Below are 16,705 nucleotides of genomic sequence, written 5' to 3'. Positions count from 1 at the left end.
TTTGGGAACAGCGAACAGACGCCCGTAAAATCCCAGGGAGCTGTGGACCCGAACTCTCTCCACCGCGCCCTTCTGCTCCAGGGAGGCAATTTCCGACTGCAAGACGGAACGTGCTTCCTGCGAGAAGGGGGGCTTGAACCGCGGAGGCACTCGGGTAAGAGGCGCCTTTTCCTCCCGCCAGAGTAGACGGAAGCCCGATCTCACCACTCCCACAATCCATTGGCTGTCTACTACCGACATCCAACGAGAAAGTGCCCGGGAGGGGCCTCCCGCCATCACCAAGGTGGAGGGCGGGAGGGAGGTGAGATCGGGAGCGCTTCATTGGGGGTGTGGCTTACTTCCAGAGCCGCCACGCCCCCTCCCCGATGCCGTCCTCTTCTTCCCACCACGAGCGGCCGGCGGAGCCTGCCGCTTCTGAGCTGGCTTGGGGTTTGACGATGTCTGAGCCTGCTTCTGCTTAGAAGGCTGAGACTGTTTCACCCCCTTCAGAGTGTAGTCAAGGAACTGACTGTCCTTGTTCGACTGAATCTCCTTCTGTCTGGCATCCAGTGCCAGCGGACAGAAGAGAGACTCCTCTGAGACCGGGGAGACTCTCAAGGTCTCCCTAGTAGCCAGCTCCGTGAATTGGGACTGCGAGAGGAAGAGATCCCTCCTACAGAGTACCGCTTGGGTGTACTGCAGGGAGGAAAGACGCAATTGTTCCTCATTGACCTTGGCCAATGCGGTCAAAAGCGCAGAGACATCGTCCGCATTCTGTTCTTCACTGAGAGTGAAAGGAACCAGCGAATCGGTCAATGCCCGAGACAGAGCCCGAACGAGAGTCTCCGCAATGGAGGACAGTTCGATCTGCCGACGTCCAAGCTCCTCAGCAGAGAGGAGGGAAGCCTCGGAAACCGGCAAAACCGAATCACGCTTGATCGGTTTAGTCAGAAGAGGCAGCAATTCCCGGGAAACCGGAAGGGTAGCCCTAGGGAGTGCAAAAGACGCCAGCCAACTCTGGCTCTGATTGGGCATGCCAAGCTTCCTATTGGCCGTAGGCACGAAGGAAGAGGCTTGAGCAGCTGAAGCCACCCACTGCTGAGCTGATTCCGGAACTGGACCAAAAGGAAGCAGTAACGGAACAGGCACTGGCCGAATACCACTTCCCGCATGTGCTGGACGAACCAGTGAATGCGAAAGTTGGTAAGCCACTGACGGAGACTCGGCGAACCGGAAGGAAGAAACATCTTCCTGTGCCGGCCGGAAGTCCGCCATGGCAGAAGGAACGAATGATGCGGAAGAGTCCGCAGCCACCACCCCTTCAGGAAAATAACGAGACGTTACTTCCGCCGCGACGTCAAGAACAGACTTGAGCTTCGACGGAAACACGCCCCGCGACTCCTCGCTGACCACTGATGGAGCATCAGAATAGTCACACGTGGAACCATGACCGAAGTCACCAGTTCCGGAAGCAGAAGCATGCCCTGGCAAACCGGAAACCGGAAAAGCCTGAGCACTAACGTCATCCTGCCGCCCAAAACCCTGTGAAGGTAAAGGGTAAGCAGGACGACCATCCGCAAAAACCGGAGCTGGATGAGCTGACGTCACTCCCCCGACTGAGTGGAGTGATGCCTGCTCAAGCCTAGGCGCTTGAAAGCCGGAAGGCGCACGCTGTAATCCACTATCTGGTATCCGGAAGGAACCACCAGAAGAGGAAGAAGCGTTTCCGGCCGAAACCGGAAGTGTAGTCAACGGAACCGCAAAATGCGGAAGTGAAGACTGCACTGGTTGACTTCGCGATCCGGAAGGACCGGAAGTCAGTGAATACTCCATCCTGCCGCGACCGCCGTAGCGTGCCGGAGCGGACGGATCATCACTTCCGGCAAGTGCCGGAAATGCGGCAGTCGAAACCGACTGCCGCCGCTGTTCGATCAAGTCCGGGGCCTCGTAGGTTATCGCCGGAAATGAAAGATCAGCAAGGTATCGGTCGTGACCCGATGCGAAAGAGCTGTCCCCCGAAGGAGAACGTCCAGGCGCCTCACGAGGGCTATCGGACCAGCTCTGCTTACCAGCCGACGCTGAAGAGGGAGGACGCTGATCCAAGCCGGAAGTGGAGGACAAAGACACGGAAGCCAATGCCCGGACGTCACTGCCAGATGCCGGAAACGCCGAACTGCTGGCGACGGAACGCTGAAATTCTGCCTGCACCAAGCTGCGGATTTCCGGAACCAGTGACTTTAACAGAGAGGAAACCAACGCACCTTGTCCAGGTGCTAACAACGATGACGAAGTCTCCGATGTAGAGACAGGTGCAGAAGTAACAGTAGCGCTAGGCGCCGCAAAAGAAGCAGAAGTAGTAACAGCGCTAGGCGCCGAAATTGGTACAGCCAACAAAGTGTTACGCTCTTGGTCTGTAACAAGTAACGTTGCTTTGGAAGAGGAAGACTTAGACTTAATTTTCCCCTTGGGGTCCGACTTGCCACGGCGCTTGTCTGAATCAGACATGTTGACAACAACACGTGGCAACGCGAAAAAATTTACTGAAACATAAGTCTAAACGACTGGAAAATTCAGTAAACACACGCACTAATGCGTTTACAAAATACTATAGCTAAACTTGCCCCACAAAAAGCAGAGGCACGGAGAGCTACGAACAAAGTCACACGAGCTAGAAAACTAACTCACACAACAAAATGGCGACACGCAAGACACTGACACGAACGTCAACAACACGTGGCAAAGTAAAAAGATTTACTGAAACGTAAGTCTAAACGACTGAAAACACAGTAAACACACACGCTTACGCGTCAACAAAATACTAAAGCTACACTTGCCCAAACAGAAAGAGGGCACGCAGAGCTACTAGCAAAGTCACACGAGTTAGCTAACTAACTCACACAACAAAATGGCGAAACACGCAAGTCACTGACACACAAGTCCGTAAAAAACGGACAACGTACAGTAACGAAACAGCGCAAACAACCAACAACAAACGGGAACGAGCTCACCAAACTGTAGGCAAGGCGAGCAGAAAAGCTGGGTAACGTGGCCGGCGGGTGTCACTCAAACACACAAGGTCAGCCACAGAGCGTCAAAAAGTGAACCGTCCTCTCCGAGGTGAAAAAGACGTATGATAATAGGCACGTGTTCCTAGAGGAAGTGACGTGGCATACACCCGTATGGGAGGTAACTCCCGGTGTGCTGGCCCATTACCAAAGCTACTTTCACTTTCGTTTTGGTGATGGGGTTGCTTCCCTTTAAATTCTTTAGCCGGGTAAGCGTTTTTCAGTGATAAGCATCTCAGGTGACTCAATGCTAATGTGATTCGGAGTAAGAATATGATATTTAATGATAATTATGCTTAAAAATGAAGAAAACCGATAAATAACCACTATCTTTATTTATGAAAAAAGACACTTAAAAACAACTTCTATCTATTCCTTACCATTTTCTGATTCCAAATATATATAGTTTCATGGTGTTTGACGTTGAAAATAGGCTAAAACTTAACAAACTCGGATCGTTGAATGGAAATTATACTTCCAAGCTCCGTGCAGCTGACAACATGATAAAAACACGTCATTTCAAGTGTGGAACACGCTCATGACGTCATACTGAAAGGTGATGAATTATGGCTTCACCTTGCGATGTTTCATTTCAAACATGGTAACATTTTTAAAGGGGTTTCTTTCTCAGATATCTGTTTGCCCTCTGTCTGTCTCTCTATGTCTCCGTCTGTCTGACTGATTCAATTAAATGTGTAATTACTTAGTTTCGCAAAAGTCAAACTAAGTAGGATATACCTAATTGATTCAGGTCTCTAAATTCTTATTGTAAAATTGTGAGTTTTATTCAAAAAAAATTTAATTGGTGTTTTAAACTCAATAATGGGGCATGCTGTGATGAGTGGAAGAATGTGTGCTTACGAGCAGAAAAAGCCCATCAAAGTCAAGAATCGTGTTTTTCTTTTTCTATTTTCACCTTGTAGCTTCATACAGACACTAAGCAACAGTGTAGTTCCACTTCCAGTGCAATATCTTGTACTTTAATTTTGACCATCTGTGTAACACTTTATTGACCCATGATCTGAGCTGTTCACATACGGATATGGCTAATAAGTGGATAATCTGTTACGACACGAAACGCGTTCTAAATCCGGGAAGGGAGGCTACTCCAGCGTACTTTCAGGTGTGTTCTAGTGCCTTAAGTTAAATGAAGACCAAGAGACACAAGAAACTTAAATCAAATCTGATGAAGTTGACTTTATATTCATTAAACCCTGTGTGAACAAGTGTGTGTGTTTTCTTGACGAAAGAAACTTTTGTATTTGGGCAGGTAGCTTTTGACCTTGGCTGATTCATTTTGGTGAGTTATGATTGGGTATATTCACCTCACTTACTTTTTAAGCTAACCTACCAGGACAGTAATACAAATACATTTTTTGCAAAATTGCAGTGTTCAACTCCTTGCAAAAAAAGTCAATGAAACTTGATAATTTTCTTCATGAACAGAAGACTTTAAGCCCAAAGAGACCTGTTTACGGGTAGAAAAAAACTTTATGGCCCTTCGTTTTTAACATACCAAAATATTTTACATGTCAAAAGTCATAAAAGTTCTCCTGAAAACCTAGCAACTGTAGTGAATATAACCTCCGCATCTAAAACCCGTATCAAGTAATCAATAACTGAATGTACATGATCACTCATCACTGTTTCAGCTCGCTTTCGCTTGCAGTTCAATATTAAAAAAAAAACCACGTGTAAATCTGGTACGACACAGCAAGCTATGTAGTATTCTCTATTTAGATGATAAGAAAGAGTTTCGATTAATTGGATAAAGATTATTTTTTTAAATTGTATAAATCGTTAACTTGGCCGCATTTGGAATATGGTAATTTGTCACGATTTAGTGACTTGGACCGAGAAAGAAACACTCTGTGGGGTGCCTTTTTTAAATTGAGATGAAAAGTGCCTGTACTTGAACGGGCTATTTTCCGCTGACCGAGCTCAGCACGGGAAATACGTTTTCTTCCACGCCTGGCTAGCATGCGAGGGGTGATATGTTGATACAGGGGTTCCACGTGCATGATTTTGCTTGCTTGGCAAAATCCACTGTGGCTGAACTGGATACGGGACACGTGGAGTCACGTGATGTCTTCAAGGTTGTTTGGGGAAGACATGAAAAGGACACTTGAACACAGAGCAGCGACAGAGAAGGATCGGTTTCCTCCATCCTAAAGTTAGATGGTCTTCTACACTTGGTGATATATTGTTTTAAGTCAGCGTGCCGTTCTGCATAGTACAGTAGGGCTTTACGGAACTACAAAGGAGAGAAAACTTTACGCTGTTTCATCTGTGCTGGCAACAAGGTTGCCAGGTTTTTGATTCTTGGCTGAGCGGGTTTTTTTTATCCCACACATAAAGTAATTCAGGAAGAAGGGGACGGACGGGAGCCATTCAAAAGGAAGCGGATTCGCTTAAAGGGCAGCTGTCAGGTTGCCTGGTCTCAAAAATGCGCGGAGTCGCATGCAAAAACGCGTTTAAGAGTTTTCCGAGTTGATTCAACTAAAGACTGTTGATTTGGTCCAGAAGAAGACACTTTCATCATTAGTTTGAAACCATTAAAATGCGTGAAACTTTCTGCTAGTTCTCACAATCCGCAAAAAAAACGAAGCAGTTGGCAGGCTGAAACGACTCAAAATCCGCGACCGACAACTCTGTCAGCACAAGAAAGACGCCGCAGCGTTAGCCTTGCTGTGACGTCACTCGAGGAAGCTGATAAGGCCGCTGTGAAGTTTACAGTACAATGTAGACTACAGCTGGACATCTGTAATGCTGTACGCGTGATTGATTCTTGCACAAAGTAAAGTATTAGGATGGTGGTATCTTCTCAAGACCCACGTTCCCATTTTCTCTTCTTTGATCTGACCGACTTCAACCTTTACAAGTCATTTCTAAAGTGGTTCACATGCTGTTGCTACTCCTCCAGTCCACCCGGTTAAACCATAAAGTTGCTCAACCACAGACCCTCGTGTCCCTTGTCAGCAGACACTGTACACTTATGAAGAAAACTTACTTACTTATGCTTGAGGTGTCACACCAATTACTGTGTACGTGTGAGGTACTGAATTCAAGACAAAAGCCAACTCTGTCGGTGGGAAAATCTAGGAAAGAGATGATGATAATACATCTTCAGTTACTCACTCAAGTAGATAGACGAGATAAGATAAAGGGAAGAGAGACGGAGACAAAGATGAAACAGTGGATCTAGTGTGGAAAATGGGGGAGGGGGGTTCAGCCGCAAAAAATCAAAGATGAATTTGTCAAACTGTGTTTGTGATGGTTATCGTGTGTGTGTGTGTGTGTGTGTGTGTGTGTGTGTGTGTGTGTGTGTGTGTGTATGTGTGTGATAACACGTATGTGTGTGTGTGTCTGTGTATATGTGTGATAACATGTGTGTGTGTGTGTGTGTGTGTGTGTGTCTGTGTGTGAGTGTGTTTGTGTGTGTGTGTTTGTGTTCCTCGACACGTGACAATATCTGCCAATAAGTTGAACAAAAACAGGGTTCAAGTGGAACAAAAGCAGGAGGGGGACGGAAGACATGTTATGAACTCCGTTTTTTACTGCGAAATTTTGGCCTGGGAGAAGTCACCCCATCCTAAGTTTCTCTTCACCTACCCGTGAAGTATGCTTGAGGGCTTGACTAGACAACCCGATTGCGCCCATTACACGGCATAAAGAGAGCACCGTTCAACCCGGCCGATTCCGCGGCTGACGTCACGCGTCCAAGGGAAGTAATTTTCGAGCGGGCTGCATTGACTCGGCCAAGAATGCAAACTTTCTTCGATTAAAGACATTGTAGCATGTCTAAAGTCTTCGGACTTGTGTTATCAAGCTGTCAAAACCACCAAGTAACTTTTAAGTATAGTTTCAGTTACATGATAACTCATTCTAAGGAACAGATTTTGAGAGCCACAACCCGACAGCTGCCCTTTAAAGGAGAGCTACTTACATTGGGCTGTTGAGGTAATAAATCATTATTTAACGCTGTTGACGAGTCTGTGTTTGTGGAATGAAATACTCTCTGTTGTTCTTTCCAGGTTAGCGCATAATTTGCTCTTTGTGACGCTAAAATAATAATCTGTATATGGTTTTTGCAGATATGGAGAGAAGGAAAGAAAATGGCTGATTTGTTGTTTTAAAAGTTCGTTTGTGCAGGCCCACGTGCTCTATAAAATATGTAAAGGTGACATGTTTGAAGGTGGAGGTTGAAGGGTTGCGTGGCATGTTTAGTGCACCAATGCTTTTTGTTGCAGCCTTTCTATTTCTACGTTTCTACAGTACGGTACGGTTCTACCTACTTCTTACCCTACGTATTTGCGGGTATGCTGTAACCTGGTGTTCTGGTGTACTGGTGGTTGCTGTCGCTGTCGTCATCCTGCCAATCTACACATCTGCTATTTTCCTGGTAGACTACGGGGAGGATCTTCAGCGACTGATATCTCCACTAATCCCTGCTTCGTTTCCACGCCAGCCGGCACTTCATTCAACGGAGCAGTTGTGGAGATAGACTATTCACGGGTCGCCCACTCAGTGGCAAAAAGCTAAGTGCACCATGTCATTGCACCCTGTATACCACCTTGTCATCTTGTGTATTAGTGATTTCATTTGAGTGGTGACAACGTGGGGTGTGTGACACCTGCTTTAACCAGCGCTTTTGGGCAGATCAGCTATCTTTTCTAGGTATACACGGAATCAGCTGGTTATTATCATTTTCTAAACTTTAACTGGCATTTTTGTCAGTGACCACTTGTTTACGTTTTGAACGTAAAAACATCTCAGTTTTGGAGTGAAGTCTCGAGGGAGGTGGCGTGATAATATATAAACAGGCGTCTGAAACTTATACTTTTGTTGATTCTATCTATTTGTATGACTGCGAGAGTGGATCATGGAGTGGTTAGTTAGTTAGTAGTAACTAACCGTTCATAATCACCTTTTGTGATATATTGAAACGTGACATAATTAGGTATGGTCCCTATTTTTAAAACGGCAATCTATTGCCTTGGATAGAGTTGAAAGAGCGTAAACAACATCTGTTCTCATTATTGTACAAAATTGTTGATTGTTATTGCTTTTTGTTACATTTAGTCAAGTTTTGACTAAATGTTTTAACATAGAGGGGGAATCGAAACGAGGGTCGTGGTGTATGTGTGTGTGTGCGTGCGTGTGTGCGTGCGTGCGTGCGTGTAGAGCGATTCAGATCAAACTACTGGACCGATCTTTATGAAATTTGACATGAGAGTTCCTGGGTATGATATCCCCGAACGTTTTTTTCATTTTTTTGATAAATGTCTTTGATGACGTCATATCCGGCTTTTCGTGAAAGTTGAGGCGGCACTGTCACGCTCTCATTTTTAACCAAATTGGTTGACATTTTGGTCAAGTAGTCTTCGACGAAGCCCGGACTTCCGTATTGCATTTCAGCTTGGTGGCTCAAAAATTAATTAATGACTTTGGTCATTAAAAATCAGAAAATTGTAAACAAAAATAAAAAATTTATAAAACGATCCAAATTTACGTTCATCTTATTCTCCATCATTTGCTGATTCCAAAAACATATAAATATGTTATATTTGGATTAAAAACAAGCTCTGAAAATTAAATATATAAAAATTATTATCAAAATTAAATTTTCGAAATCAATTTAAAAACACTTTCATCTTATTCCTTGTCGGTTCCTGATTCCAAAAACATATAGATATGATATGTTTGGATTAAAAACACGCTCAGAAAGTTAAAACAAAGAGAGGTACAGAAAAGCGTGATATCCTTCTCAGCGCAACTACTACCCCGCTCTTCTTGTCAATTTCACTGTCTTTGCCGTGAGCGGTGGACTGACGATGCTACGAGTATACGGTCTTGCTGCGTTGCATTGCGTTCAGTTTCATTCTGTGAGTTCGACAGCTACTTGACTAAATGTTGTATTTTCGCCTTACTCGACTTGTTTAGTTTTTGTGGATTTCACAAAGCGTACCGATTAAACGGCAACGCGTGTCATTCGTCGGAATTTCGTTCAACCGTTGAAGATAGGAAAACAGTTATTGAACAAAAGAGATGCACAACAACAATGTGAACAATATTTCTTCTCACACTTATTTAAAAAATATTGATGACCTTGGAATTGATAGGCTATTTTTAGATTTCTGACCAAAAATCGCCAAAAACATGACAAATTGTCTTTTCTCTAGGCGAAACTATGAAAGATTCAAAGACAAGTATTGAAGACAAAAGATACAATGGGATTTTGGCAACAACATCTGCTCTCATTGTTGTACAAAATTGTTGATTGTTATTGCATTGTTTTAGTTTTTGTGGATTTCACAAAGCATACCGATTTACGGCAACGCGTGTCATTCGTCCGATTTTAACTGTAGTTATCCACAAATACACGATAATGATGTGAAGAAATACAACATTAAATATTACTGTTTGGTGTATAAATAGGTACCAGCAGCATGCTTGGGGTTTACCTTGCGATAGAGCTGGCATCCTATCCAGGGTAAAGGGAATTTTACTCTTTGCTGTTTAACGTACAGCAGTCCCTGCAATGTACGGCCCCCGGCGTGAGCGGACACCTGACATGTACGGACACATTTGCTCGGCACGGAGTGTTTTCCTTCTATATTTGCCCCCCCTTAAACGGACACCTGCAAAACGTGGACGCGGACACTCATTTTAGTTCCCAACAGCAGATCATACCTCCAATGTACGGACAGACCTTCGTCAAATGTTCACCACAACAAAATCGATAACAGAGCAGTCCGGCTCTTGGTACAAAGATCACAGCCGCAATGGTGTGATGACTGTCACTGATAACTTGAGTGCACGTGTACCCATCGTGTGTCTGTGTGTAACCTCTTTCATTGACAAGATACTCTTGTTTCCCCTCAGCCTTGACCAGTGAGTCGGTTGCCTAATCTATGAATCCTTCAGTTGTCTTGCTTTGTCAAAAGTTACGACACAGTCAACTGGTTTTGCTCTGAGTGAACAGTGCAGCTGGATCTGGTCTGGATCTGGATAACCCGCCTGGGTTGGTGGTTGGCGGGTGCGCCACAGAAGCCGACGACGACGACTATCAACGTGACGTTTTTTGAGTGTGCGCATCTAAAAGAGTCTTAAAAGTTCACTGTACACAAGGTGGATATAGTGTACAACTCCAGCTGGTCTTCTTGCTGCTGTACTTGCGGTTTTAGTCCGTTTGCCCTAGAATGTAGGCTTTTCAAGCACAGTTAAAAAATGCTATGTTACAATGTTAAAAACTGGATAAAAACAGCTGGCCTCTCTGGCCACAGCCCCCAACAGTACATGGCTGGAGGGAGTGAGAGAGAGAAAGGGGGGGGGGAAGGTTAGCTGGCTAAACTCTGTGGGGTGTCCGGTGTCACCGCATGTCAGCAGGAAGAGCATTGGAGAGAAATCGAGAGGTGTACTCTTCCACACAATTTCCAAGCATCAGTTGTCACGGCTTGGGGTAGGCATTAGTGAGGGAGAGTGGGAGCTGTGTTATGTACAGTGTATTTCCGACTGAAGAGTGAAAAGTCACTGCCATGCCACATGATCGGCATGCAGTCAATAAAGCCAGACAAGAAACAAATAAATTACTTTATTATGACATGCAGCTCTATCTGCTGCTATTTATTCAAACTGGTTTTCAAGCTTATTCTTGCAAAGCATCTGCACACGCTTCTCTGTGCTGTGTTTGTGTGGCTGCTTTCGTATGTCAGTGCATGGTGAGTGTGTTCACTGCCTTGAGGATTTATTTTATCTCTTCTTTTCAACACTTTTCATACAAATCCTTTTTACAGAACGTTTAAAGAAGTATTAGGAGTTTATTGTTATTGATTAGTAGCCACAGGAAGTGATTAGCATAGACTCAATCCTGTTGTTTGTGTGTCTCTGTGTGAGTGTATGGGGGAGGGGGTGGTGTGGTCACCCCTCCCGTGACCGGACACCTGCAATGTACGGACAGTTTTGCTATGGCCCAAGGGTGTCCGTTCATGAGAGGGACTGCTGTAATTGAAATCAGGATTAGCTCTGGTTGAAGACAGAACGTAACCTTTGTATTCCATTGTCATTTATGTATTTATATTGAATGATAATTTCAATGTTTACTATTTGTTGGTATTATCTATGAGCAGTTGTTTCCATTCCAGATAAACGGCTGTGATATAAATGAAACAAGAGAAGCACCATGCCGAAAAGAAAAAGAGACCAAAGTACTGTTACTACAACCCCTATTTCCACCAGAGTGTATATTTTGTGAGAAGTTGGAAACAAGAAGGGCAAAGCCCATACGACTCACATGCTTTACACATTTTTCCTACCAAAATACATGTGACCTTGACCCAAGGTCAAGGTCATCCAAGGTCATGCAACACAAAGCTGTTAATTCAAGACATAGGAAGTACAATGGTGCTTATTGGCTCTTTCTACCATGAGATATGGTCACTTTTAGTGGTTCACTACCTTATTTTGGTCACATTTCATAAGGGTCAAAGTGACCTTGACCTTGATCATATGTGACCAAATGTGTCTCATGATGAAAGCATAACATGTGCCCCACATAATTTTTAAGTTTGAAACAGTTACCTTCCATAGTTCAGGGTCAAGGTCACTTCAAAATATGTATACAATCCAACTTTGAAGAGCTCCTGTGACCTTGACCTTGAAGCAAGGTAAACCAAACTGGTATCAAAAGATGGGGCTTACTTTGCCCTATATATCATATATAGGTGAGGTATTGAATCTCAAAAACTTCAGAGAAAATGGGAAAAATGTGAAAAATAGCTGTTTTTTAGGCAACATTTATGGTCCCTGCGACCTTGACCTTGAAGCAAGGTCAAGATGCTATGTATGTTTTTTGGGGCCTTGTCATCATACACCATCTTGCCAAATTTGGTACTGATAGACTGAATAGTGTCCAAGAAATATCCAACGTTAAAGTTTTCCGGACGGACGGACGTCCGGACGGACGGACGGACGGACGGACGGACGACTCGGGTGAGTACATAGACTCACTTTTGCTTCGCATGTGAGTCAATAAAAACTGCAGATTGTAGAACTGAGCGAACTGAAACATTCTGTTCTTACAAAAACAAAGAAAATGCATGGTTCTACAAAAACAAAGAAAATGCATGACAACAGATCGAGTCAAGGGCCGAACAAATGGGACTTCTGCAACTCAATAGATGTGTCAAAGGAAAGGACCTTTTCGCAGGAGAAGTCAAGCACCATCCGTCATCCTTCAAAACTTTCCACACACAGTTCTTCAATTACGAGCGCAAATTTCATAATGCAGCAGAACCACCAGATTCTGAGGATGTGGGTTTTTCAGCCGCCCGTGAGAAGGCTTTCGCCTTGGTATTGGAACACATTCAAGTTCATGTTGTCCATCAAAACGAAGAACTGCAATTGTCTTCTCTACGCTTGCTCTATGTTGAGGAACTGAAAAGGAACGGATACGAGAACCCGAACTATCAAAATCAGACACTCTTCAAACGTCTACAGAAGCACCCGGTCAATGAAAATATCAGCTTCTCAAAGGTCGATCGAGACAAAGGAGCTGCAGTTTCATTCATGTTGGTGCACAGCTTGGATGCCCTAGCACAAGCTTACACTCTGGGAAGTGCAGACAAGTACCAAGAAGTCGCATTTCTTCTTTGAGTTCTCATTCTACCGGCTTTCAAAGAGTCCAAAGATCTGCCTTGGCCACCTACAGCCAATGACATGAAGCTGACTGCCGAATATCTTCTTCCTCCTGACCTCGTCCGGTTTCTCAGCCTGGTAATGGCCGGCAAGGAAGACACAGATATGAGCGAAAAGACAAAACGTTTGGTGTTTTCCATCGGCCAAGCATCGGCGACTGATCAACCTCTCTGAGCTTGCAGAGTCCCTGGGGTATGACTATTGTGCCACTCTTCTTGGGTTCTATGTGTACAGCGGAGAGGACTGCACCAGTGCCTTCAAAGGAAAAGGTAAGGTGGGGCCCCTTAAGAAACTGGAGAAGAACCCCAGGTTTCACATGGTGTTCAGGCAGCTTGGTGACGACTGGGATGTCAAGCCTCGGGTGGCGAAGCAGTTGGAACAGTTCACATGCATGATGTACAATCACAGTCGTGAGACCTCAGTTAATGTGGCTCGTGGGAGAGCATGAGAAACTCACGTCCAAGTCTACGGTCGATCTAGCTCGCATGCCTCCCTGCCAATCTGCTCTAATGCCGCACATTCAGCGCATAAACCACCGCGTTGCCCTGTACAAGCGTGCTCGTAAAGGCATTCTGGAGAGGCCCAAACCTTACGACCAGGGGCAGGGATGGAGTAACAATGCCGACGGTGTGCTGGAACCCGTGTGGTCCCTCAAGCCTATCCTACCTGTGTCGCTGATTGATCTTCTGGCCGATGGTGGTTGTGAAAAAGAGGAGAACGACTTTGACGCGTTTGCTGAGAGCGATGATGAGTCTTGAGTAATCATGACTGTGTCATTTGACGTTATCAACTACTGACTATCTGTAATGTGGTGAATAGAATTGTTTTCTATTTTTGCACCACAATGGGACCCACTCATTATTTATTTATTTATTTATTTACGAGGATTTATATCGCGCACGTATCTCACCACACAAGGCGACTCAAGGCGCATGTTACCTATTAATGCCGTGTGAGATGGAATTTTTTACACAATATATTACAGTGTTTTGGGGCCCCAAATCAACAATTTTGTACAATAATGAGAACAGATGTTGTTGCCAATATCCCATTGTATCTTTTGTCTTCAATACTTGTCTTTAAATCTTTCATAGTTTAGGCTAGAAAAAAGACAACTTGTCATGTTTTTGGCGATTTTTGGCCAGAAATCTAAAAATAGCCTATCAATTCCAAGGTCATCAATATTTTTATATAAATGTGAAACCAAATATTGTACACATGGTTGTTGTGCATCTTTCTTGTACAATACTTGTCTTCCTATCTTTAACGGTTAAGGCTCTGGGCGGAATGGGGTACACTCTTTTTTGTGACCCAAGATTGACACCCGGGGTGGTTCAGGAGCGTTAAAAGGGTACCAGGGACATTATTTCAAGGTGGCCAGATAGCTGACCGTTTTCAGCGCATACTTTACTATCTAGAAACGACAATTAAAAAGATATTTCCGTAGGGTGCTGGTAAGAGCTCCTGCACACTAAACTACATGACCTGCCTCTTTGTCTCTGTTAGCTGTAGAGGGGATTATTCTGGATAATCCATCACAAGCGAGTTTCGATCTCACCTGTCATTGTCTTTGATCTCAGAGTACATTAATAATTTAGAGGTCATCTGCATATTTATCGTTAACTCGGGGACTACTTTTTTTCAGCAAAACGATTGAGATATTCTGCGGTATAAAAGTCGAACTGACGTTTGGCTAACGATCTACAAACATTATCATTGAAGAAATAAAGAAAACAACAAAGAATGTACATGTACATAATCTGTTTGGGTGAATAGAGCCGAGTGAAGATTATGAGTTGTCCGACGCGGTGAGACAGAGAGAGACAGAGAGCACGAGAGAGAGCGACAGAGACACACAGTGATTCAAGGCGCACAACTCTAGTAAAGCTGTCGTAACGAGGTACGCTTCATGGGCAACCGCTTAGATCAATCCCAAGAACATCCTGATTCAAAATCTTGAGCGACAAAATAAAACTTACACTAAAACAGTATGCTTATAGTTTTGTTCATTTGTTATCGCTTTTAGAGCATTGATTGCTAAGTATGGTTCAATAGAACAAGGCTGTCTCATCAGTCGTCTGCTACAGATCTGTCATCTGCTTTCTGTCTTTATTTGGTGTTTAACGTCGTTTTCAACCATTCAAGGTTATATCGCGATGGTGTCATCTGCTGCAGGATCTGTCGTTTGCTATACATGTAGTATCTTTGGCTCAAGTTGACCAGCATGGAAATTGCCATTTTGAAAGTTGGTGATACTGTTAGAATAAAAGGTGGCGAAGAAGGTCGGATCTTGGACATACAGAGACCACTTGGCTACATGCGTTGCCGCATAAAAACAACTCGACAGTGGTGCGCCGTTTTCCCCCGGAAATGGCCTAAGACAACGACAGACATCAAAGTTAGGCTCACCTAAATCAGTAAGTGACGATTGACGAAGTAGGTAATCCAAATTTGAACACTGAAGCACAAAAGGCTCAAATAAGCATAAACTCAGCAACTCTTCATCGCTTGTAAAATCACACACTCGGTCTTTCGAATCCTGAACTCTTCAAGTTTGGTTTTTTAATGAAAACGTCTGAGTAATGGGATAAAAAGCTTACACACCTCGTCCTGAATATTGTGCATATTTTCCCTCGGGTCAATTTACAGGTATTTATGACTTCGCCAGAGGCTCGATAATACCTGAAAATGAACCCTAGGGAAAATATGCACGATATTCAGAACTCGGAATGTGTAACCTATATTTACACCATATGTCCCCGCAAACTAAACTAAACTCAGACCTGGAAACCGGTGTTTTGCACTTGGAGTATTCTCAAACAAACTTGGCGTATTTTCAGAAAATCAAGTGTATTCCACACAACATTTGAACATTTCGCACGCGTCCGTTGCACTGTTAGTTAAGTTTACCAATACATATAAAACACCTGCATCTTTCAATGTTTAATGACAAAAGCTGTAATGATTGATCAAATGCAGACTTATCCAGTTATATTTCTTATCATTAATATAATCAGTGCCCCAGTAAATATACAGGAATGACAGGGATGCGCTTGTGAAGAAAAGTAGTCAAGGAATTTTTCTTGTCCTATTTTTTTTTTCACCCACCGTACTGATCGTATTTTTAGACAATCAGGTGTACAAAATACGGCGAAATCGTATGGGTTCCCAGGTCTGTAAACTAAACAAATTTCTAAGTCTAAAAACAACTTTTCACCACAACTAAGCAAGACTCCATGAGTGAAATTTATACGAGGTCCAAAGTTCGATCAGCAGTACTTTGAGGGGGAGAGGAGATAGTTAGTATGGAGTTTATGTGAGATAAACAAGGCCGGCTGGCGTCCTACCTGTTGCCACATGTGCGTTTTACCTGGGCTCGTCACGGATAATCTCCTTTTCCGCACCACGTGTCGTTTTACCTTACGGGTCCTAAATCAGGATCAGGATCGATACATTGCAGGAACCTTTTTAGGTTATCATCGCAACGGAAAAGAGTGTGTCAAATTAGCGAAATGTTCAGTGATTGTGACTTTTTCAATGGCTGAAAGGTTCAGTGACTGTAGTTTTCTCAATGGCTAAATAACTAGCCTAAATTATGGCACACATTTGCACTGCTGTTTCGAAAGCTGCGTTGATCCCGGAAACAACACAGTAGTGACCTCCCCTCAGGAAAGTGTCTTTTTAGTGCAATTGTAACTAATGATGGAAACCTTAGCGATAAACAGCGGCCGTTCTCTTGGACTTTAACTTAAGTCCTTGTTTCAAACTCAAAGCCACTGTCATGAGTTACTTTCAATCAATCAATCAATCAATATGAGGCTTATATCGCGCGTATTCCGTGGGTACAGTTCTAAGCGCAGGGATTTATTTTATTTTTTCAATTTTTATTGAAGGCGCAGGGATTTATATATGCCGTGTGAGATGGAATTTTTTTACAAAATACATCACCATTTACATCGGCCAGC

At 43.8% G+C, this 16,705-nt stretch overlaps 2 protein-coding genes across 3 annotated transcripts in view; both read right to left on the bottom strand.

Moving 5' to 3' along the window:
- LOC138949729 (gastrula zinc finger protein XlCGF57.1-like) overlaps window positions 1-16,705 on the bottom strand; it is a 31,955-nt gene that overhangs the window by 10,972 nt on the left and 4,278 nt on the right. The gene's annotated exons all lie outside the window — the stretch shown is intronic.
- On the bottom strand, window positions 296-3,295 carry LOC138949696 (uncharacterized). The gene has a single exon (XM_070321481.1). The coding sequence runs from the start codon at window positions 2,482-2,484 to the stop codon at window positions 319-321; it is 2,166 nt and encodes a 721-aa protein (XP_070177582.1). The 5' UTR covers window positions 2,485-3,295; the 3' UTR covers window positions 296-318.

The sequence above is a fragment of the Littorina saxatilis genome, linkage group LG16, assembly GCF_037325665.1.
Source record: "Littorina saxatilis isolate snail1 linkage group LG16, US_GU_Lsax_2.0, whole genome shotgun sequence".
Lineage (NCBI taxonomy): Eukaryota > Metazoa > Mollusca > Gastropoda > Littorinimorpha > Littorinidae > Littorina > Littorina saxatilis.
The sequence above is the reverse complement of the archived record's forward strand: the minus strand, read 5'-3'. Positions and strand labels throughout refer to the sequence as shown.

Coding starts and splice junctions, on each gene's coding strand:
- LOC138949696 (XM_070321481.1), bottom strand. CDS start 2,484: ATGTCTGATTCAGACAAGCGCCGTGGCAAGTCGGACCCCAAGGGGAAA.